Source organism: Cystoisospora suis, assembly GCF_002600585.1.
Source record: "Cystoisospora suis strain Wien I chromosome Unknown contig_4685, whole genome shotgun sequence".
Lineage (NCBI taxonomy): Eukaryota > Apicomplexa > Conoidasida > Eucoccidiorida > Sarcocystidae > Cystoisospora > Cystoisospora suis.
The window spans coordinates 1-22,728 of record NW_027157477.1 but is presented as its reverse complement, the minus strand read 5'-3'; the positions used below and the strand labels follow the sequence as shown (position 1 = coordinate 22,728).

General features: G+C 52.1%; 7 protein-coding genes across 7 annotated transcripts in view; 5 read left to right on the top strand and 2 right to left on the bottom strand.

Annotated features, from left to right (window-relative positions):
• Positions 1-4, bottom strand: part of CSUI_008384 (proteasome 26s regulatory) — a gene marked incomplete at its 3' end in the record, with an annotated part of 595 nt that extends 591 nt beyond the window's left edge. The window contains exon 1 of the mRNA XM_068068518.1: positions 1-4. This exon is cut by the window's left edge and continues 591 nt beyond it.
• A 989-nt stretch (positions 5-993) lies between these two features.
• CSUI_008383 (26s proteasome non-atpase regulatory subunit) lies at positions 994-9,983 on the bottom strand (the record flags this gene model as incomplete). Its single annotated transcript, XM_068068517.1, has 9 exons — positions 8,900-9,983; positions 7,662-7,769; positions 6,868-6,937; positions 6,189-6,343; positions 5,481-5,561; positions 3,511-4,657; positions 2,936-3,091; positions 1,923-2,122; positions 994-1,247 (listed from the first exon to the last, which is right to left on the bottom strand). Coding segments are annotated over exons 1-9 (2,193 nt in total), but the record flags the coding sequence as incomplete, so codon positions are not given.
• A 923-nt stretch (positions 9,984-10,906) lies between these two features.
• Positions 10,907-11,523, top strand: CSUI_008382 (uncharacterized protein). The gene has a single exon (XM_068068516.1). It carries the CDS (start codon positions 10,947-10,949, stop codon positions 11,256-11,258), a length of 312 nt encoding a protein of 103 aa, XP_067919510.1. The 5' UTR covers positions 10,907-10,946; the 3' UTR covers positions 11,259-11,523.
• Positions 11,524-11,682: 159 nt separating this feature from the next.
• Positions 11,683-12,161, top strand: CSUI_008381 (uncharacterized protein; the record flags this gene model as incomplete). The annotated part of the gene is made up of 1 exon (XM_068068515.1): positions 11,683-12,161. A coding segment is annotated over exon 1 (222 nt), but the record flags the coding sequence as incomplete, so codon positions are not given.
• A 1,531-nt stretch (positions 12,162-13,692) lies between these two features.
• CSUI_008380 (uncharacterized protein) lies at positions 13,693-14,939 on the top strand. The gene has a single exon (XM_068068514.1). It carries the CDS (start codon positions 13,848-13,850, stop codon positions 14,445-14,447), a length of 600 nt encoding a protein of 199 aa, XP_067919508.1. The 5' UTR covers positions 13,693-13,847; the 3' UTR covers positions 14,448-14,939.
• Positions 14,940-17,100: 2,161 nt separating this feature from the next.
• Positions 17,101-18,181, top strand: CSUI_008379 (uncharacterized protein). The gene has a single exon (XM_068068513.1). It carries the CDS (start codon positions 17,567-17,569, stop codon positions 18,098-18,100), a length of 534 nt encoding a protein of 177 aa, XP_067919507.1. The 5' UTR covers positions 17,101-17,566; the 3' UTR covers positions 18,101-18,181.
• Positions 18,182-19,842: 1,661 nt separating this feature from the next.
• Positions 19,843-22,296, top strand: CSUI_008378 (eukaryotic translation initiation factor 2 alpha; the record flags this gene model as incomplete). Its single annotated transcript, XM_068068512.1, has 2 exons — positions 19,843-21,507; positions 22,125-22,296. Coding segments are annotated over exons 1-2 (531 nt in total), but the record flags the coding sequence as incomplete, so codon positions are not given.
• Positions 22,297-22,728: the final 432 nt, after the last annotated feature.

The window sequence follows — 22,728 nt, the reverse complement described above, 5'->3', positions numbered from 1 at the left end:
TGTCCTAATTCAAGACAAGAGCAAAGACAACAACAAAGACAAAGAGAGACCGGAAAGGAGCATCTGTCACCGGGAAGAAGAGTAGGAGACATCTCTCAAAAAATGCCACATAGGAAGATTCCTCTGAGGGGTGATTGCGTCTGGTGTCTATACAGCTCGCTGAGTCTCGAACACCTCGAGTCCTTGAACTGTAATCATGTAGGAAAGTTCTGGGGAGAGAAAGTCTGGTTTCAGGAAGACTTCTTTGTATCACCAAGCTGTCTTCTCTACCGTCACACCTCTTCTATTTTTCATGAAGTCTTGAGAAAACTCAGGAAATTTCCTTCACACGTCTCGGGCATCTAGAAAAGACGTCGATGTCTGCTTGAAGAGATCTGAGAAGTCAAACTGAACGAAGTGACTTCTCAGATCTCTTCAGTGTGATAGCATAGCTCTACGACAACTACTATTCACACATGCAGTGAGTAACGATGAAAGCCATCAGGAGCGGCCTACTCCTGCCTGGACGTCTCCAACGTACTCATACGCACATATATATATATAGAGAGAGAGAGAGAGAGAGACGTGTATATGTATGTACATATGTGTGTATGTATATATGTGGAAGCATGCATAGACAGGTGAGAGTTTCACCGAGAGCTGGTCCAGGGAGGAAACGGGTGGCTCTCTGGATGGATGTTGAGGTGTGTTATTGTGGACCTCCCCTTATTTGTATAGCTTCACTTTCCTCCCTATGCCTTTCAAACTACAAATGAATCTTTAGATGTGAAGGAGAAATCTTCCGCTGCATCTCTTCAACGCCTCGTCTCCCACAAATTCTCAGAAGGAATGAATATAAACACTCATGGTGACTATCGACAAAGCACTCATCGCATACATCCGAATAAGGATATTCGTGACCTCTACTTCATGTACAAGCGGTACGTGTAACACACCGGTCTGCGTAGCAGACTGTCTCTAGATAGATAGATAGATTGCATTGTATGTGTGCACATATGTATATATATGTGAGGACGGAGAGAACAGCAGCGGATGCATGTCAGAGGAATGAATCTTGGCGTCTCTCTTCCTCCCCTCGCGATCCATCCTCTTTCTCTCTCCAGGACTATCGTACTTTCAACAGATGCTCGATCAAGTAGAGTGGTGATAATAGCCTCAGCAGCCTCCTGACTGCAACTTCCTACAAAGACGAGACCCAGCGAAAGAGCAGCAAAGGCACTGCATTCCACAGGCAGGGAGCTATCCACCTGAAAAAGAAAGACACGGAAGAAAAGACACAAAAGGAGAATCCAAAGAAAAGAAGAAGTTGATGACAATGATCGAGGGGAAACTGCTGTGACCCCTCCTATGATAAAACTAAAGACAGCGGTTGATCATTTTCACCAATGAGAAAGACAAATGGGATAGATGGGTATACGTACAGCTCAGGTATAGTTGAAGACACACCGGCAGCAACATAGTCCGACACATGCACAGGGAGCATACGCCCTCACGTTCTTTTTCACGAAGAGTCGAAGAAAAAGAGAAATTGATATCACAGTTTTCTTTGAGACAAGCTAGGAGTGCCTGTACATACACCAGAACAATTTTCTCCCCAGCATTGGTTTTTTCCGGGCAAGGAAAAAACAACACGTTGCAATGAGATAGTATCTGAAGAACAAGGTTTGAGATGAGCGGTATATACAGACATCCCGTCACCGCATGCACATGGCCTTTTCCGCGCACATGCACCAAGTGCCACAGCCCTCAAAGCAGTGTACCTGAATAGACAAAGACGTAGTATGTTGAAGAGGAGAGAGACCTAAATCTCTCTACCTTGTCTTACTAGGCCTATGGTGCCAGAAGGAAGAGTCTTTACAACAGAGGTGTCTTTCTAAAGTACGAGGGCAACCAGCATCCCTGGTGAAAAAGCTCACACTTACCACAAGGACAGTCAGAGATTCCATCACATCCGCACGTTTTGTACCGGCGTAAGCGCAACCCAGGCCTATGACAGCCCCCACTTTTTGGCATGTAGCACTCTGGCCATTCCCTCCTTCCGCTGTATCTTCAAGGCGATCTTTCAGCAGTGCAAAGGCCGCATCGCACTCATGTCGAACGCTGCTGCTTAACACTCCAAACCCTAAAAATCGAAACCCCAGAAAATGTAGACAAGTAAACATGTATGTACATACATAGAGAGGAATATATCTATATCTATGTATACGCACAATGTATACGTACATATATATATATATATATATATGTGGGTGTGCATGTCAATATGTGGAGGTATCAGTTCCTTAGGAGAGTGCATGTACATAGGCCGATATGATGGAGTGAACGTTAGTCTTTAGCGTTTTGTAGTCAGTGTTTGGAAAAGTGTACAGATCTTCAGTGAGTGTTCATGCGTATCAGAAAATTACAGACAGTCCCATGCCTTTTGACTCCTATGGACAGACCACACAGAGAAAGACAACCATCTGCACAGCCCACTGAGGAGGGGGCCGATCATATCACCGAGTGCCAGCTAGTTCATGCCGATACTAGCATGATTCTTCAATATGAAGAGGCAAGCCCTGTCAACTTCTCTCTGACCGACGATACACCTCACTACTCAGGAACTACAAACGAGAGACCTCCAAATGCCACCGTCTCCGCAGCCCCCTCTCGTCTACCAGGTAATCAATGCGTACATCCTAGGCGAGAGAAGATGGCGTACATACTCTGCACAGGCAATAATATTAACACATACTACTAAGCTTTATCATGAACAGATACAGCCACCTGTGTACACATCATCCGCCCTGCTGAGAGGGACAGCCTTCTCTTCTGAGCACAACTGCGTAGCATTCTTCTTTGAGAATAACCAAGGAGTGTTTTTCTTTGTAGAGAGGTCGCAGAGTTACAGTGTGTTTCTTTGTTAGACGAAAGGCGTCGAGCGCTTCTCACTTACCCAGGAGAGCCCCAGCTTTGATATGAGCATCAGAAGAATACTGATATTTGTCTAGATGTGTCAGACCCTCGTCGATATTCCACAGGAGAATCGCTCCTAACGAGGCGACTGCAGACATCATGCCGTGATCTTTGTTTTTGTAGAGCCAGGAGCCTCCTGAAAGACGCAAAGCAAGAAGAAGAAAGAGGAAAGCAGGAAAAAGAAACATAGACTGCAGACGAAAAGACAGTGCGGCTTCTCTGTCTGGCATTATGATGGAACTTAGCGACATGCAAACCGACTTGCAGAGATACATTGGAATCTCCAGGCTGTCTCCGTGTTATGAGTCTCCGGTCTCTTTCTCACGTGATGCTGGGGAACTATGGAAGATAGTCGAAGGAATCGTTTGCGTCCTTCAGCAGCGCCGACAAGGAGACCACGCGAGACGGGATGAAGACTACCGAAGGAGACACGGAGTGACCGCTCAGAGGCAGGGGATACCTACCTGCTTCGATCTTGCGCGGTAAGAATGAAAGCAAGACATGTTAACAGATATGAGCTATATGAAGAAGAATTGAGAAGTATCATCTTCTTACCATCTTCTAACATGAGTTTATCCTTGCAGGAAGCCGCATTAACAAAGGCGTTGACGAATGTGGAAGCTAAGTTTTGTTTCGCACTATCCAGGGCCCCGGAAGCTCCCCCAGGTCCTCGTCGACCTCCTCCGCCAGGGTTTTCTTCGAGGTAGGTCTTGTAGACATCCTCAGGAGTTTTGGGTTCGAGAACATCGGTTTCCTTCGCAAGGAGAAGAAAGAAACGAGAGAGTTCTTCGTTTGTATTCAGACGTTGAATTTGCTCGTCGTCGAACTCATATTCCACACCTTGTCTAGCAAGAAGCAAGGCCAACTGTTTGAGCATGAGTTTATCTTCTCGGCATTTTTCTATGACCGCATGCACCGGTCCTTGATCTCCTTCTACTTTATTATCTCCACCACCACCCCCACCCCCTGCAGGACCAAGACGGAGAGCTACACGTAGAGCATCGTACCATTCTTTCTGTTCGAGAAGAATATCGAAGGCGACTTTAAGAAGACGTGAGAACTCCTCTGAGCTTGCCGCATAGTTCGCCATGGACAGAAGATAAAGAGAAACTCTTTGATAGTTGTTGGAGTCCACAAACTGAGTTATATGCTCAATCCTTTCGACCTCTGTAAGGAGATCTACCGCATCAACTTCAGCATTATGTGTCATATAAAAAGGTACAATAAGATCGACAACGACATTCAACGCGTTCGTATCCGGTAAAGGAACCGTCGGCATAGTCGGGATATGTAAGATAGCTGGAGGGGAAGGTTTCTTGGTCTTTGAGACTCCTCCACTCCCGCCCGCTGATGTGGCCGGCGTCGTGCTAGTAGGAGGAGTGGTCGATGAGCTTGTAGTCTCGCTCGTGTCTTTCTTAGCTCCTGTACCGGTTGAAGATCCATGCTGACTACTATCTCGTGCAGTCTTAGATGCAGATTTACTTCCCGCATCCATCTGATCGGCTTTTCCTTTATCAAGAGATGAAGAATCAACAGCAGATCCTCCCCCTATCTCAGAGACACCCGTACTCGAACTCTCTTCTTCATCTACGGCTCCTGCTTTCTTCTCTTCCCCGTGAATTTCGGCATACGCTGACGCCACTTCACCCGCTAAATTTCGCATGAACTCGTACCCCCAGCTCTCAACATCCTTACAGCCTGCCTGCATGCAATGCAAGAAAGTCACGTAGACTTCACCCCAAAGTTTTTAGCATTGGCCTGTCTATACACCACAAGGGTGTACTTACACACAACAAAGTCACTGCAGGACATGCCGGATAGACAGGATATCAAGGAAGTTTTCTTGCCCATCCCTCCCCTCGAGTAGGCGAGTTGAAGAGTAGACCTCCATTCAAAATTCTCTCGTCTAGCCGAACCCAGGGAAGCATTCAATGCAACTAGAAACTCCGGGAAGCGCTGGTCCTCCTTCTCCCTCTTAACGTGAGGGAGAAACGTCTGACTGCCTCTATATCTACAAGAAGCCTTCTCTCTGACCGTCTCGCGACTATTGCTGGCTTGAGATGGAAAAGGGAGTGCCCGAAAAACGTCAGTACATAGCATGATACAGGGATCAACACTATACATGATCTGTACTTGGCTATTGTGTTTGCCCTGCATACACTCTGCGGTAGTCCGGGATGAGCCACAGCAAAGAACCGCATTTGAATCCTGAGCACACCTACATCTATGGACCGCTACGCGCAGATACGGGGATACATGTATACAGGTAAACATATGAACTACAGAACATAAGAACAGTTTTGACCGGACGCAGAAGATACACAAGCCGACGTCCTCATGGAGCAAAGGCTTTCCTCCGAACAGAGTGACTGGACTGAAGAGCTTGACGCAAGACTCTGGTCTCTACTCTCTCGGCTGTTGTGAACAAGGAGGCATACAATGAAGATGACTGTGGACACATGCTAGGCACCTGAGTGAGAAAAAATCGACTTTCGTGTCTTGAAGTATCGATACGAACAACTTACCTCGAGACAGAAATGAAGAGAACGCCGCTTCCCATCTCCGCACGTCGTGCAAAGAACAGCTAACATCATCGCGAAGTCAGGCTGAGAGAGAGACACCGAAAAGGAGGTAGAGTTGATCGACATTTCGAGTAGAGCATTCCTTTATTTAATGCGACATTAACATCAAAGTGCTTCTAGGTTATACAGATATATACAGACACATAGATGTCCGCATACAGACATGTCTAGATCTATATGGGTCTCTATATATGTCCACGTATCTACATATGTTTACGCGTGCACAGATGTATTTAGAAATAGACAGATAGATACAGATATATATATATATAGTCTGTTAGGCGCCTAGCTAGGCTGAGTTTGTATAAAAGTCGTGTGGAGTATAGCTTTTGAGCCCAGTATGGCGACAGGATGCCACTCACCCTCGGCCAACGAATGAGCACAGGAACAGCCACGGATTATAGCTATCCAACGGTTATTCTTACCGTCCATCTTCCACACTCTTCTTCCATCGACCAAAGACACAAGGCGAAGGAGCGCGGTCTTTCAATGACCGACTAAAGCTTCCCAGCATACCCTGTATAGTCTAATCTCAAAGTATCCGGAGACACGGGGTCCTACACCTCACTGAAGCATATCAATTCCCTTTGAGACATTGAACGGACAGCTCTTTCCAGCGTGGTGGAGATGCTTCCTTCACTCTCTCCTTACTTTCAGCGCATCATCGGGACGAAGAGACTGATAATGTGCGACAAGAACGGGGATGTACGGGCGAAGAAATTTTAGCGGTTTGGGAACGCTTGTCATGGATGAAGTCGCTGCTTTCAGTTCCATAGAGAGTGTTTGCAAAGCAAGGGCTACCACTCCTATGAGAGGGAAGAGAAACGAGAAAAGCACAGAGAGAGACAAAGCATGTCACTCTACAAGAAAAGACAGGAGCCGAAAACGACACGGCTTAAGAATCGGACGAAATGAGATGCTTAGCATTCTGGAGCTAAGAAGAAAGGCTGTCTCCCCTGGCCTTCTGTCTGATGCACAGACTACGGATACGTATCCATTTGAGTATTTGTCTCGCCGTCGAGTTGGATCATCGACAACAGCTGTTCATTTACCTTCCATGCGTCCTCTAATCAATCCTGGACTGGCAGTTCTTCTCATCCCTATGGCATCCACCCGCAGGGGCTCCTCTACTCTGCAGGTTGTCCGATGTGTTTTCGTGCATACACACAAGACGATAACATCTGGTGTGTCTCTTCTCCTCGTGTTCCGTGAATGACAAACAGACGTTTGACTCGCTACGATTCCTCCCCATTCTACATCCGCAGTGATGATACATCTCCCTCACTTCACAAACTGCCGCGTAGCATGAAAGAGCTGCGAGGATGCCTACCACGGTCGGAATCTTGAAGCCGTTCAACGAGAAGCTCCATGTCTTCTTTGATCTTCTTATCTTCCTCTGACTGGGCCAAAGAAGCGCAACAGTGAAAGAGCAACACAACGGTTCTCTACAATTCTTCACGATGCCATCCTCAATACTCAGGATACACGCCTTCACGCCTTACACATCGTGAATATCGTGTGTATGACGTCGTCGTATGCCTGAAAGACAAGCTGCGGAGTGACTTGGGGCCCCCCCGCGCGTATTATTCTTCGCCTTAGTGTAGAGATCGAAACACTTCAACAGTATAGCCGCCATTGTGCCACACCCCTCATTCCCCTGGCACGAAAACAAGACTGAGAAACTCGGGCACATCGGACTGCAGCTAACATCCTATCGTCGTCGGATCGCATGATTCCGTCCCTCCGTCTCCCTGAAAAGAAGAAGACATGGGTGTCTGGAGAATGAACACATCAGTTTCCTAAAGAAGCTCGTTTGTCTCCGCGCTCCTCTGAAGTCTGGAGTGAAAGAGAAACCTTAGTAGCGAACTGTCACGAGCCTTAGTGAAGCAATGAGGCAGCTCGTGTGTGTACGCTTGCATCATCACGTCATGTCCTACATAGCAATGAAGTGACAAAGTGGTAGAATTCCAGTCGATCACTGGTAATCACGACAGCACACCATCCGACACGCTCGCCCGAGGGGCATCACATGGTCGATGAAAGCAGTGCCTGTAACCATATAGATGGAAAAAGGGGGATGGGGCGAAGGACAGCTGCCCAAGCACAAAGGCAAATATGACATACAAGGCCGTCATCCTCTTGCTTCTTCTTCTCTGGACTCGTGCCACGCTTCTTCTTCGCATCCTTCTCCTTTCCAGCCCCATCTTGAGAGGGGGCCTGGATCAAGGCGAGCTGCACAGAATACGTTCATCAGAGTCGCGTTACATCAAGAGAAAGCACATGTGAAGCTGCCGCTGCTGTCCGCCATTCTGTTGAATGACACAAAGAAGGTATCATGAACGGGCGACCTAGTGAGAGAAAATGTAGGTGATTGAATCAGTCGGTAGTCGGCCCGTGAGAGATCGCAGATTCTACGCTTGTAACGCCTTGTGTACAGGTATGAGTGAGAGATAGATGTTTGGACATCTACTGTACAATCGACGACAGGAGCCCGTTAGGCATATGGTGGCGTGACAGAGAAGGGCAAAGGCACACGGAAATGCCCGCAGCAAACGTGCTGGACAGAAAGAGCACTCGCTTTCGGGCAGCACAGAGACAATATTACTTGTCAGTTTTTGTCGAAGAACACCGCTGTTTCAAAGAAGATTGGTTACACAGACTGCTGAGAGAATCACCCCCATAAGCCGCTGGGACGCCGGGTTATCGTATGCGAAAAGGAAGCTGAGGCGCCCCTCTACGGTTTAGAAGGAGGGGGCATCGTTCAGCTACTTTACAGTCAGATGCGCAAGAGAAACTCGCGAGGAAAGAGCCCGGTCCGGAGCTCCAAGCGAAATAAAGCTTTCTGTAGTGAGAATTCGCCCCCCCCTCGCGTTGAGAAAGCTAAGCAGAGAGGTGCTTCGGTCAACATAGTCGCTATATACGCTGAATCTGGAAGCAAACCTCCGATCTCGCAGAATCTAACAGAAGTGCTGCAGACTGCGCTCATCTTGAGCCAAGCCAGGCAACAGAGAGGGCCGCGGCGCAACTGACGTGGCACTTGCTTATGAATAAACGAAGAGAAATAAAACGCGAAGGCTGAAGATTCTTGGGTGAGAATGTGAACACCGGAGAAGTATCTGTCTGCGACCAGAAAGGCAGGGTGACACTATTGAAGACGACATATGGAGGAAAACGGAAGCTAGAGATCACAGGGAAACGCAAAGACGCGGGGCCATGCGTGCTGGTGTTTGAAAGGAAGCCACTAGAAGGCGAAGGGAAAGTGTACCAAAGACTGAGAACTTTCCTTCCAGCGAGTTGCAGGGGGGCCAGGCTACGAATACAGGGTCTCCGCGCAGCCTATCAAAGCCACTCGGGACGCGCACCTTTCTGTCTCCGTCGTTCGCCATGGTAATAATGAAGGAGAAGCAAAAAGAGTGTAGGGGTACGAGATTCACCGTCTCCAGTGACAGCCTCCGGGTGTACGCTGGAGATTACACACTATCCGCCCAACACACCCCGACTACCTTTTCGTCCGATACAATTACTCCTTAGACAGGAAAATAAAAGCAAAGCTCTGGAATAGAGAGGATTGTTCCAGGCACGCCGAGGTGTAATAGGGCGGAGAGCGTTTGAGCAACGAGTCACCGGGGAGTCTGAAAACGAACGATCTAGGCAGCTAAAAAGCGGAGCTGGGGAGTCGTCGTGGCACTTGCGGTCATCACGACATGCATGGAAGCAGGGGGGAATAAGAAGGAAACAACGGGCATGTCACATCAGGAGTTGGCTAGGATCCCTAGCAAATTGCCCTAGAAGTGTCAGGAACAGGAAAGGCCTACAATGCTGTGAAAGCACAACGAGAAGGCTCAACGGTGACAGAAGACACGACAGCGCTGGTTCGGAAAAGTAGGAGGCAGTAACGCCAATCAGTGCCGACGAGAACAAGGGAGGGGAAGATTCTCGAGAAGGGAGAAGGGGTCAATGAAACAGCAGAATGGGCAGCGCGATATAGCACGAGACATGCTTCCTCGAGGGTCTGAGCAGAAAATACTTCAAGACGAGGTGTTTCTTTACGAGGGAACACAGCATCGCCGTGGAATGCAAAGCACGCCACATGCTAAGCGGACATCCGTCTACGGGAGGTTTTCATCTACACCGGACGCCGTTCTTGTCTCAGAAAGCGAGGAATGCCGCAATCGCAAACGGCGTTGCAGCATCCATGAACAAATTCTGAGGAGGTGGCGGGCTCTGAACTGTACTGTCTTCCTGTATGTTTCACGCTTGGACACCTCCGCAAACGGCAACTCAAGCCGCAGCCGCACTCTGACCATCGAGACTCTGCCCGGTTAACCGGTCCCAGGAAGGATTTGCGATCCCCGGACATACGCGCCGTACAGGCGGAGAATCGGGCTCCCGCTGACACTAAGACACAAGGAATATCGCACCGGGGTTTGTAAAGATACCCTCCCTCTGGGCACGCCAAAAAGTAACGGGATTTCTTGCTGGCCCTGCAGCAGTGTCACGCATGCAATCAAGCAAAGCTAGGCGCCCAGGGTCACACACCTACACGATTCAGCTGATTGCCAATCCGGCATTGAATCCTTTGCGTACTCCACCGCTACGTCCAGGGTAGTATTCGAACACCCCTTCAGCGCCCGCCAGTCACGCAGGCCTTCAGTAGCTGCTGCCTGCTACATCGGTTTCGCAAAACAACAAGACACCCGTGAGCTTTCCGTGTAACCTGTCGGCGCCCCACCCTCCTACCGCTTTATGCGCGATAAGAACTCTTTTTCAAAAAAAGCCAGGCTTGTTTCTTTTCTGCTAACCGTTACAGTAGCAGGCCCGCGCCTCCGCGCTGTCACGAGACGTAGCATAGTTGGGAGCCGCGCAACGCTCCTGTGCCTGTACGGGATACTTGCTACTGCTTGCTTGCCCGTGTGCGATGCGGTAACTAAGACAGCTGTCATAGAAACTCGGTCTCTTCCTGCAGCGCACTCGCCAGAGGCCGGTGCAGGCCTGAGCTTGCGAAGTGCGGACCTCAGCTGTTACCGATGGTGGCGCCTTGTCCACTTACCTGTTTATCTCTGTAGCAACCGATCGCTGATTCAGATCTTGGTCTGTGACGATGTATGTGTGTGCACGACTATCTCTTTTCTTCCATCCGTCTGTGCCTGTTCCTGTGACTAACTCTCTGTATCGATGACTGCCTGTATATATATCTGTATACGGATATCGATCAATATACGGCACGTCAATCCTCTGTCGCCCGGCTGGGTGCGTAGCCCGTATATTCATGCATGCCTACCTACAGTTGGAATACTCATCCCCCTATGCATGCATCCTTCTCGACGCCTCTATAGTTGTGGTATCTGGCTATCTCCTATCTTTTCATTCATTCACCCCGAGCGCTTTTCTGGGCAGATCTGCCTATCTATGAATATGCATGCATCTATGCGCGCGTTTCTGCGTGTGACTGCGCATTCGACAACGCTTGTGTACCTGTCCGCGCGTACCTGTCTGCGTGTAAGTGTCCAGCTATTCTATGCGAAGGTGTCTGCCTGTGCTTACCGAACTACCTCCGCGCCACGTTTCCATTCACGCCTATGTGTCTCTCGACGCGTATCGGCCTGTCTTTACTTACTCATAAATCGGTTCTTATCGATTAACCGGAGCCCACATGTGCGTCCGTGCCTGTCTTCCTATGTGCACAGATTCATCTGCATGTTCCCGACTACTTATCTATGAGTACCTATCTATTCACACCTACCGACGTTCCTACGCTAGTGCCTGCGTATGCCTGTGTATGTGCATCTGCGTATGTTTCGTGCCTGTATCTGCCTGTGTATCCATTCACACTCGTAGTCAAAGTGAGTGCGCAGTCTACGTGTGTGAGTGATGTGTATGCTTGCGGACGGTACACGGTCACGTAATGTATGTGTGTATCATTGCATGTGGGTAGGTAATGCTAGCATGTATGTAACGCATGTCTGCACGTAATCTCTATAGATAGCCAGTCCTATGTCTGTATGCGAACGGGTGAGCGTATTCTGTGCGTAGCCGATGTGTATTCAGGCTACGTGTGTGTGTATGCACGTGTGCCGCGGGTGCATCTCTGATGAATGTGTATTTGTCATCTGCCCGCGGATCCAGGGAGTCTGCTTATGTGAATGACGTATATACGTAACGTCAGCGTGTGTACAGTGAACCGTCTATGCAGGTATGTAATGCACTCGTGTATGGCAGTGGATGTGGGCACGCATCCTCTAGGTGTGCATATTAACATATGGGTGAATGTAGTGCTTCTGCGTATTCAGTCTTCGTGTGTAAGGACAATATCTCCAGGTTCCTTCTGTAAGTGATGTGTATCCATATACATTCACTGGCTACATAGCATATTCCTGCATGTGAAGTATTCAAGTACATCATGTCCGTGCGTCAGGAATATCTGTCATGTGCTCTGAGGTCGCGTGTGAAGAGAGAGTTAATGAATGTGTGTATGCGGTTGGGTCTAGTTGCTCTCGTGGTGCGCCGAGCAACGTGTTGGGGTATCCGATGTTCTGTGGGGCGATTTCTTGGCCGACGCGTGACGCTCTGTGTTTTGTGTGGTATGCAACTGTGCCTGCCTTCGACTCCACACTGCTGCAGTCTAAAGCATGTACTAGCTGCAGTGCAGAGAGAAAGCGCAAAGCACCAAAAGGTAAAGCAGACCAAACCTGGAGAAACTGAACATGTGGAAACACGAAAACAGGAACGAGAGAAACAGCGGAGCCTGCTAACAGACCGCCAAAAGAATGCTTGCGGCGTCGAGGGTTTCTCCTTCCACGTCACGGCTTTCAGCTCCCCCAACACCATCGCAAATGATGATCGAAAACTTACTCTGGTCCTGCAATTAGTTCTTGGTAGCCTACTCGTAGCTGCCTAGTCCACGTGCCTCGGATGCAGAGGCGGCGGCTCTGGGAAAGCACCGTCGCCTCGATTCTGTCGGCCTTGGAGTCGCATGATGCGAACCGTTTGGCAGTGAATTCACAATGGTGGTTTTTCTCTCACATGAGTTTTCTGCATTTTGGGCTAGCAGCTTCCAGTGAGCAGTGCCTGATCTCCCTTCAGCAACTGACGCACGTCACCACTTGCCTGAACGCCCTGCCCGAGACAGTAATTCATCAGTCCGGCAGCGACGGCTCGCGCACCCAGGAAAGCAAGAATCTGTCTTGAGCTCCAGCTGAGACCGCCTTAGAGTCCCTGTATCACATCCGGAGTTTTCTCTTCGCATTCGGTTGGAGGCGGTTTCCATCTCAGTGCCCCGAACCAGTGTAGACGCTTGGTGTCCCCGGGAGCACCAGTAAGCTCCGCTGCTCCCCTCGGCGATCGCTGAGGACCGCCGGTATGTGGCCCCCAAGGGCTAGGCACGGGTTTGCTTACTAGCACTGGACTGCAACGCAAGGATACGGGCTTCGCTCTTTTTCGCTTGCTCCTAGGTGAAGTCGCGAGCAGAATCCCCGGAAAAGGTGGGCCCTGTCAGCTGGCGTCAGAAGCTCACTCCAGTCGCCGCAGTGTTACGAGGTGTATCCAAGCGCGGCAACGCAGCCACGCGTGTGTGAGAGTGTGTGGGTAGACTTTCTCTTTTTCTGTCCCGTGACAGTCACCTGGGATGTGCCGGTGCTCGGCGACCACAGACTCCCACCCTCTCTCCAGCGAGCCTTAAGCAGCAACGTAGTTTTTCCTTCTGTTGGTAACAATGTCATAAGAGAGTGCGGAGTGCTGAGTCGCAGATTAAGGACTGCTTAATGGAGTCTGGAAAATTCTACAGGACCGAGTGACTTCACCTCAGGGCGTCGCTGGTCTTTTTTCATCAAAGGTCTGATGCGGGGCCCCGGCCCGAGGAATTGACGAGCGACGGTAGCACAGTATTCACCTGGGTTTTCAGCTTCGCCCACATACTTGCAGACGCGGCTAGTCAATGGTGTCGGGCAAGACGCGGGTCAAAGAGACGCTTCCCGTTGGCCGGTTCCCGGGGGTTGGCTAGCTGAGACAACCATGTCTGTATGCCGATCCCGGGAAGAAACTGCCAATCCAGTCTCTGGCGGGTCGGGTACCTGCAAAGCCCGGACCTCACCAGCGATACCTGGCGAGCTCGCACCGCCTCTCAGGAGCGGCGTCCTTTCCAGAACACCCTCCACCTCTTGAAGCTCGGGTCGTCGTCCGTCATCTGCCACCAGAGCTCCAAGCACCGGCATTGTCTCTGTCAAGTAAAGCCCCACAGGGCGGCCTTTACTCTGAGGTTCTACGTCCAATTCAGCGGCTTCTGTATAATCCCTCCTTTTCAGTATTAGCAGGATGACACGGCTGCGGCTAGCCGTCGCCTTCGCTGTCGCGCTAGCCGTGTCTTGCAGACTGGCAAGAGGACTGCAGGAGGACCAAGGCCTGGAATCGTCATCTGGAGAGGCAACCTCTGGCGAATTTTCCCGCACCCGGAAAAATGCGGTTCGGCGGCGAGCTATTGCCGCTCAACCCCTGGGTTGGACACCAGAGTCTTCACCTGCTCCCGAGGGCCCTTCCTCCGTTGCCCCGGGCTCGCAATCGTCACCGCAGACTGTGTCCGGTCCGCTTCCCCCGCCGCTTCCACCGAAGAAACGACGGCCCGTCACCCATTCTGAGGGAAATCAACATGCTGGATTCGCAGCTGCAGAGAGTCTATCTGTTATGACTGGGGCATCACCGGGTGACCCCGGACAGGACGTAACTTACGCGGAACTTGATTTTGCAGGCGTAGGTCCGTCTCGCCCGCCCTCACGGCAAGAGAGACGCACCGTGTACGCAACGCTTCAGTTCCCCCCTCCTGCGAGCTCTCCTGCAGCAGACCTCGAGGGGTCGCCTGCGTCGCCACGTTCCCCCCTTTTCGGTAGTGTTCGGCCGCGAAGGCGGAAGCGAGATTAGAACTGTGGACCTTATCGCGATGTGCAGGCATTTCTTTACCCAGTACGCCGAATCAAAGACTGCACACCGGCACTGGCCGAGGATTCCAGTTTGCCTCGTACAGGGAACGTTTCGCGCTGTGAGCGTAGGAGGAACAGGTATCATCCAAGGGTTGGAAGGGGTCAAAGCAGTGAGAGGTGCCCCCGGTGGCGGGACGGTATGCAGGGAACGGATGTTCCTTGAGTCGCCCTCCTGTAGTATGTTTTGTTTTCTCAAGTTCGTTGCTGTGTAATACCCCGTGGCACGCGGAGCCACATAGACGTTTTCGACTACGCCTCCCGCTCTGGTGTAGTCGATCTGTTTTTCTTCCGGATTACATACACATTTAGGTGAGCTTACTCTCTCCAAGTGTAACATTGTTATCTCGGCTCGAGGCAGAATTCGCCCTCGTCTCTACTCGAAAGTTGCTGTTTGCACCAATCAAACAGGAGAAATTATTTTTTGAAATACGACGACGAGATTTGCAAGCGCTATGAGGATGTACCCGCAGGACACAGCGAAGCCCTAAGCTATGCGGGGTTCGCAGGGACAAGGGGCTCATCAACATGCGTAGTGTCCGCAGCCTCTTAGACAAAAACTGCACAGACAAGCTGTAGCGAGAGACAGCGCGGCTGTCTACTGCTGAGCTCAGAATGGGAGAAGACAAACGCCGTCCTCGCGTCAGCTTAGTCAATGGTGTCAGGGGACAGACGTCAGGAATCAACACCGAATGACCATTCTTGGCTGCTGTGGATTCAGTATGCTCTGTACACATTAAGACATGCCAAGCTAAGGACGAGTGCAAGTCGGTTCCCTTCGAAAAGCTGTCAGAGAAAAGTTGTAGGGCTGACGTCAAATCTGCGGACCGAATTGGGCCGACCCGGTGTCGTGCGGAGTCTCCGAAAGCAGGGAGTCCATGCAACCGCACGCCCTGACTCCATGTTGGACCCTCAAAAACGTGCGCTCGGTCTCGTCCAACGACTGCGGCTGCCACACGCTCGTCTCGTCGAGGCCGGGTATGTGATCTCGCACCTGGAGGGGCCGCGACTAAAACAGGCTTTTCTTCCGCTTGTTTCTTGATCACTCACTTGCCACCGACCCAGTTACAGGAGAAGACGGCACGCAGGGGAGTGTACTGAACTGCTAATCGAAGTCCGCGAGGTTTTCTGGCAGACTAGACGTGTGCTCGGAGGGCGGAGCCACTAAACCCGATGGTGCCGTGCCGCTTTTCTGTATTTCGCAGATGAACTGATATTGCACAGCCGCTAGGGTAGCTGGCAGTACGCCGCTAGTACAAGCAAGCGGAGAGTTTGCCGGTCTCGATCCCCGGTGTGCACCCACAAAGCGACGACGGAAAGGCGCACGTCCGAAGGGGAGTTTCGCACAGTCGGGAAGCACAAGGTGCTACATGGAAACTTCTCCGCACCGGTATGTAAGAGTTCATAAAAACTGCGGGGGTCGGACACTCGAGTGCGGACTGAGAGTATTAAAAGTTCCTCCGCGTAGGCGTGCAGCCAGAGGCGGCCTCCCAACACCAAACTGAGTTCAAGCCTTTACCGCCACAGTGGGTGCAAGGGCAGATTCCAGGTATAAGCTCGCTCAGGCTCTTCAGATCGCCGGGGATCCTTAGTACACCGGCAAGGTACAGCAGGTACACGGGGCACGATTTGTAGTGGTGCAGAAACTCGGAAGGTCTGGAGCACAATGGAGCACCCCTCGGTTTCTTGCTTAAGTGACCGGGACGGTGCGCCCAAATACGACTACTGCTTTCGACTTCACCCCCCGGAACGGAGAGGCAAACAAGCAGCGATCACGAAGGCACATCTTAGTGCGGTGCCTCTGTTTGACAGTTATGCCGTGCAGGGAGAGTCCTTTTCGAGCATGACTCTGCATGAGAGCTCCCTAGCAGCGGTGTCGACGTGTCCCCGCCACACAAGCCACAGATCCAGCTAGACGTGGGACCGAAGTCACTGAGAATAGCTCCACTGGCTAGGTACACAGCTGTTTCTTTATCATTACTAGTACATGCTAGAAAGCGTGCGCACTCCATCAACCCTAAACGGTACAAAGGTAAGCCGGGTGTGGTTCCCACAGGAAACCAAGACGCCAGTCTGTGTAACATGCAGAGAAAACAACCTCCTAAATGTTGAAGAATTTAGTCCGACTCAGTAAAGCTACAGCGAGACTAGAGAACCGAGGGCAACCGGAGCGAAACGGCTGGCCCCCTCGTACTTTTCTCATATCTTACCATTCGTCTCTTGCATCGGTGCTCCTCGGCCGGGCAATGGAAGGCACGTCACGGAACACTGGGTTTCTCGAGGCGGTCCTAAACTGGGCCGGCCTGACCTGTCCCGACTCATGCTGTCTTTGCATACATCGTTGGAACCCGGGATACGTTTTTCACTGGACGTTCACCGTTCTCCACATTCCCTCATGAGACGCCCGGTACCGGACAGCGTACAAATTTCCCGGTTTCCTCAGCTTAGGGGAGCTGTCCGGGAACCCCACCACCGAAAAGGCCGTGGCCGGTCACATGCTGCGTCTCCTGCCGTGGCGTATGAACCCTGGCAGGGAAGACCACCATCCGTCTTGCTTACCCTCTCCTGTCTCCAAGTACCTTCGATCCTGACAGAATAAAAAATTTTCTTGCCAGTGGCAGATGGTGATATATCGTTGTTGCGGAGACTCTCTCTTTGGTTGCTTCTCCTGGCTAGTCGGGCGAAGAGCTACACTGGGCGATTGCATGGCTCGTCGTGTGGCTGGCACCACTCCGATGCCAGTGTCAGCGACGGCGAGTCCGGCTTCCACACTCCTTACTTTGACTGGTCGTTCCTGGAATGAGCAAGACGACTGTGGTCGCCCGGTTCACCATTCGACGTACGTGAACCGCACGCCGGCTAAGCAGATTGTTCATAGTTGGAGACGCCCGCGCTCGAACGGTTCAAGAGAGCCGACACGCGACCTGTCGAGCCGCGTAGTTGCGTCAGATAAAACTTTGTGTGAGGTTCAGGGCCAAAGAGCTTTTTCGTTGTGCTGATTGTCTTGGGTTTCGGATCCGTGATAGCGGGACTGTTTTCAGGTTCTTTGGGTTGTTCTGCAACATGGCGCCCTTCTGGTTAGCGGGGGTCTGTAGCCTTGCGCTGTTCGTTTCTTGTGGAGTGACGGCGCTGCACGAGAACCCCGGGCCGCCATCACCTCTCATGGGGGACGAGTCTGACGCTTCCAGACTACAACGCAAGAACGCTATTCGGCGTCCTCGTGGAAGGGGTCAACCGCCTCCGATTCCACCGCGGGAACCCATTCCCCCTCCGGTTCCACAACGGGAACCCATTCCCCCTGCGGTTCCACCGAGGGCACCCCTTCCCCCTCAGGTTCCACCGCGGGCACCCAGTCCTGCGACTCCACCTCGCGCACCCATCCCGTCTGGCGGACCCTCCCCGCGTAGTCGTCGAAGGGCAATTCGACTCCAGAACAAACCGCAAGAAGAAGCCGCGCCTCCCGTTCCACCAAGGGCGCCTATCCCCCCATCTCAGCGTGAAGTAGTATACGCATCACTGGATTTTGGGGGACGCCGCCCGGGCCCTGCTCCGGCGCCGGGAGACGAAACCCCTTACGCGGAGATCAGAAGGTCATAATCCATCGTGTCCGACTCGGAGAGTCTCAGCGTGCCGTTTGTCAGAACTGGATGTCGACAAGGGGTACCCCATGGCAGTTTGCTTCACGCGAGTTATTCCTGTGTAGAGACCCCTTAATGTTTTTTTCTCTAGTCACCTTGCATACTACACCTGCAGCTTGCCGACACTTCCCATTCCACGCCACCTCTGGCGGTCTTTAGTCGAGACTGGCAGCAATGAGACGCAGCTGGTGTCCGCGATGCGTGATCCTGCCACTGTCCTCTGTTCTATCGAACGATCACGGGGCATGCTTTTCTCAGATCACAATGCTCACCTCGCGTGTTCAGAATGCGATGCACGGTCGGCAGCGACACCACTCCGACGTGCGTCCGGAATGTTGAAAGCCAAGCACCTCACCCAGTAGTCTCTGTTTAGTGGAGCTCGCGAACAGCCCGAGGCCCTGGTCGCACACTGAGACTGCTAGATCTAGGACGCGCTACGGTGCGTGCCATGCCTTGCGCCAGTGGCCAGCCCGGTATCATGCAGACACTGGGCACCGAGTCCGAGGCCTTGTGTCCATGCCGTAGCTGGGTAGTAGTCTAAGAGTTGAAGAGCATGGTCCACCTGCCCACATGGGGTGTCTACTGTGATCACGGTAAGGGATCGCCCTAGGCTCTTCGCGGTGCTGCCCACTCCGTCGCATTCCCCTCTATCGCGGAAGCGATTTTGGAGGACGTCGGGCGGCGTCCTCCAGAATTCAGTGATGCTTATACTACTTCACTCTGAGATGGGGGGATAGGCGCCCTTGGTGGAACAGGGGGCGCGGCTTCTTGTTGCGGTTTGGTCGTCCCACGCTAACGAGCTGTCCCTCTTCCTCACACCCCCCCTTCCGCCCCCCAGATCAGCCACCCATACGTTCGGTGATCCCGCGAAACGACCGGGGCATCAGATGCCGGATATATTGTCTCTTCTGATCTACGCTTATCGGTCACCCTGCCATAAGCAGACGTTCGAATGTGGATCTGAAGCTATTGAGTTCGTCTTTCACAGCTAGCCGACAGCGGCTCCTCGTCCTACGGACGGAATCTAATCTTCACTCTCAGTGTCTGTTGCACCACAGTTCGAATGGTTTTCGGGTAGACAGTCGGACTAGCCTAGATCCTACAGCCTGGAGAAGACCCTTAGAGGGGACATCAGCTGCACTCGTGCGGGAATCAGCGACTTTTGAGGAGTTTCATAGCCCGAAAGTGTGTAGACACACGGCTACCCGACATCGTTTTAAGTTAGAAGCTCAAAGCCCCACAGTTAGTGATAGAAGATTGCGAGGGATTGAACCCCGTGTAGCAATTCACAGAACCGGCGAACTTCCATGAACTGGCACCGCTGTCATGGTACAGCGCGCACAGATGCCTGTGTCCGAGGTTTTGTTACAGTGTCGAAACAAGGTATCCAGTGCGCATTGGACCATGCACAACGTACCCATCCTGTTCGCACTCGGGCGGATCCGGCATTGGTATCATGTGGCCCGTGGTGGAAATCCTCGTCCACCGGTGTTTGTGTGGCATCAGGTCTCTCCGGCCACCGTCGACCTTCCCTTACAAGCACAGACGCTGCCGACAGCGAAGAAACTACAAGATGCTAGCTAATTTCACCGTCCCATCCGTCCCAGATGTATTTCAGATTGATACAGAACTTGGAGAGCAGTCACTCTGCGCCGAATCCTTTGAAACTCGGGAAACGCTGCATCCGGCACCGTGGTCCAAAGAAGGTGGTCACCATTGCAGGTAAAACATGTGGACCGGCGCGGGGTCGTCACGCAGCCGGTGCTGCGACAGCTTTGCTCTTGCGCGAGGCGCCGACGCTGCCACAGGCTCCAGACGCGCACGGGAGGCAGTGGGAGCCGGGCAAGCAGTACTGACCTCGTCTGGGCTGCACATTCTTTTTCGGGCCGGCCCGGTCCCCGAAGGAAAGCCGCCGGGTACACATCGGTGTGCAACGGAGCGATCACCGAAAGGAAGAAATCAAGCCGGCACCGAAACGAAAGGCGGGCTAAACGGCAGGGCAGGACTCAGACTTACTGGCTGTCGCCTGCCCACCGATTTCTCTCGAGGAACCCAGGTGTGGCCGAGTGGAACAGGCCCAGTTAGTCGCGGGAAATATCCCGCATTCCCCAGAGCCGCACACACATTCTTCCGATCCTACTAGAGAAGTGTGACCTTTTGAGTCTCGGGGTCCACGCAGCATCCGACACCGTCACCCGAGAAATCAGAAGGGAGCCTTACAAAAACTGCTACCTTGAGAAAGGTCGTGTGTTGTACTCGTTGCTACGTTCTTTTTGAAAACTGAGCTGTCGAGACGCTTAGAGACAGGTCGGCTTTTGTTCGGTTAACCGTGCGTGCTACGGGAAGTCCCACTCCACTCACCTCTGCCGGTGCAGGCGGCAACGCGCCTTCCAGAAGCCTGCTTTTCCTGGTTCTTCCCTGTTACAGGGTTAACAGTGCCTGTAGGGGGGCTCTGCTGTCGAGTTTGAGTGTAGGCTGATGTGCTGAGGATCTTCCTATAGGGCTCTCTCTTTTCTGTCGGGCTCGTCTTTCGGGCAGTTGTCTTTCCTGTCTCACCTCTTTTGCCGGTTGGCTTCCTGCTCCTTTCTTCGCTGACCCTGCTCTGCTTTCTTAGTTGTGGGCCGGCCGGTGCTTCAGCCTCTCGTCACTTTAGTCAAAGCTGTATTTTACGCGGCAGCGCGATTCGCCTGTTGCCGGTTTGCAAGGCACTCCCGTCAAATCCAGTCCCCACACGTCCTTCGTATCGCGGTTGGTCAAATTTTTTCAGTGAAGGAGCTGCAGCTTTCTCGTCGCCGTGCTGTCGTTCGCACTTCCGTTCTAGGAGTACTTTGATGGCGTTGTTAACTTCAGCAAGCCAGGTAGCCGTTAGACCTGTAATGCATGAGACTGGCTGACAACTGCGAGCGATCTAAGCGAAAGTAAGGGGCCGGCATGTCCCTTTCAGAACGTGCCCAGTGGTGGCAGTCGGCATTCGTAACCAGTCAGAAATCGTATCTCTCTCTTGTCGATGGCGACACATCAAGACAGACCAGGCGCTCTGCCGCAAGGGGGAGGGGCTGGTGCCCAGAATGCATCTGGAGCAGCACCCGTTGCGCCCAAGGTGGACTTGGGAGATTGTCGATTCTACGAAGGACGTTTTCCTGAAGTGGACGACCTCGTGATGGTTAAAGTCAACCGCATTGCGGACTTGGGCGCGTACGTCAGCCTGCTCGAATACAACAACATGGAGGGCATGATTCTCCTCAGTGAACTCAGCAAGAGACGCTTCCGAAGCGTCAATAAACTTATTAGAGTTGGCAGACATGAAGTCGTTATGGTGCTCCGCGTGGATCCGAAAAAGGGATACATCGATCTCAGCAAACGCCGGTGAGGCCCCTGTTGTGTTCGCTTGGGGTAAAAACGCTTCGTTCTCGATTTCTTAGTCGTACGCGTCTCGCCTCGTCCGTTTATCTGTTTCCGCACCGATGTGTTCAGCATCACTTGTGGAAGACTGTCGTCGATGTACACCTCTTCAACGAGCCGTATTTCGAATTGATTTGGAGTCATTGGTTCTAATTCAAGTGGGAGCAGATGAGGCGTGGTTTCAGAATGGTGTGTTCTTGCTTTTGGTAAAAGCGACCAATGTACTGTGGACCCTGCTACGGCACTTGGTTTCAAAAATTTCACCAGGGGCCAAGGCGACTTGTCCATAGACTTGGATCAGTATCCGTCATTGGGGGCGGCGCGGTATGCGGTGCTTGGTATCGAATCCGCGGAGCGTGACGAATGCTTGGTTTGGAAGGGATGCTTCGTCTGTAGCCGTGCGTGGTGTCAGGGGCGCATGCAAAGCGGCGGGACGATGCGCGTGAAGTCAAACGGAACTGGTACAGGAGAGTGTGAGAGCGTCTAGATGATAGTGCTTGAGGGCGCTGTACGAGGTGTTACCGAGTGTGTGTTTTCTCGTGAGTGCACGGGGCATGCTCCTTGGTCTGGGATGTTTGCAGAGTGAGTCCGGAGGACATCGTCAAGTGTGAGGAGAAATTCAGTAAATCGAAGAAGGTACACCAAACCGTGCGTCACGTCGCGCAGAAACACAACATGAAGGTGGACGAACTCAACAATTCGGTCATCTGGCCTCTCTACCGGAAATACGGGCATGCGCTTGATGCGCTGAAGGTACGGCTCTGTCATCCTTTTCTGTTTTTCTGTAGCACATCTCTCTGGCCGCCTCGTAGCTTTTCTTTATCGATTCTCAAATGTAGTGCCGCAGCTGTGCTTCGGAAATGGGAGATAGAGCTGTTCATTCATCTGAGAGATGCAGGGAATCCGCGTGCGGGTCTCCCTCAGAGCCGTCCGTCTTGGTTAGTCTACCAACTCACGTCGCCTCCGGACCAATCGCCTGGGTGGTTTTGGAGGGGTGCAGTTGTCCATGAGAGTTGTTGCCGTGTTAGGGGCAAGTATCCGAGTGGGGGCCGCCGGTCCCATCAGAACCCTCTCAAAGGCGGTCTCTTTCACCAGCCTCGATCGGCGCTCGCATTTTGGAAGAGTTGGGTGTGTCGAGCGTCCCTACGCACGCCGGCCGCATTTCCCCTTCGTGTTTCCCTTCCA

Excerpts from the sequence above, each read along its gene's own strand:
- CSUI_008382 (XM_068068516.1), top strand. The coding sequence starts at position 10,947 with ATGAATATGCATGCATCTATGCGCGCGTTTCTGCGTGTGACTGCGCAT.
- CSUI_008380 (XM_068068514.1), top strand. The coding sequence starts at position 13,848 with ATGACACGGCTGCGGCTAGCCGTCGCCTTCGCTGTCGCGCTAGCCGTG.
- CSUI_008379 (XM_068068513.1), top strand. The coding sequence starts at position 17,567 with ATGGCGCCCTTCTGGTTAGCGGGGGTCTGTAGCCTTGCGCTGTTCGTT.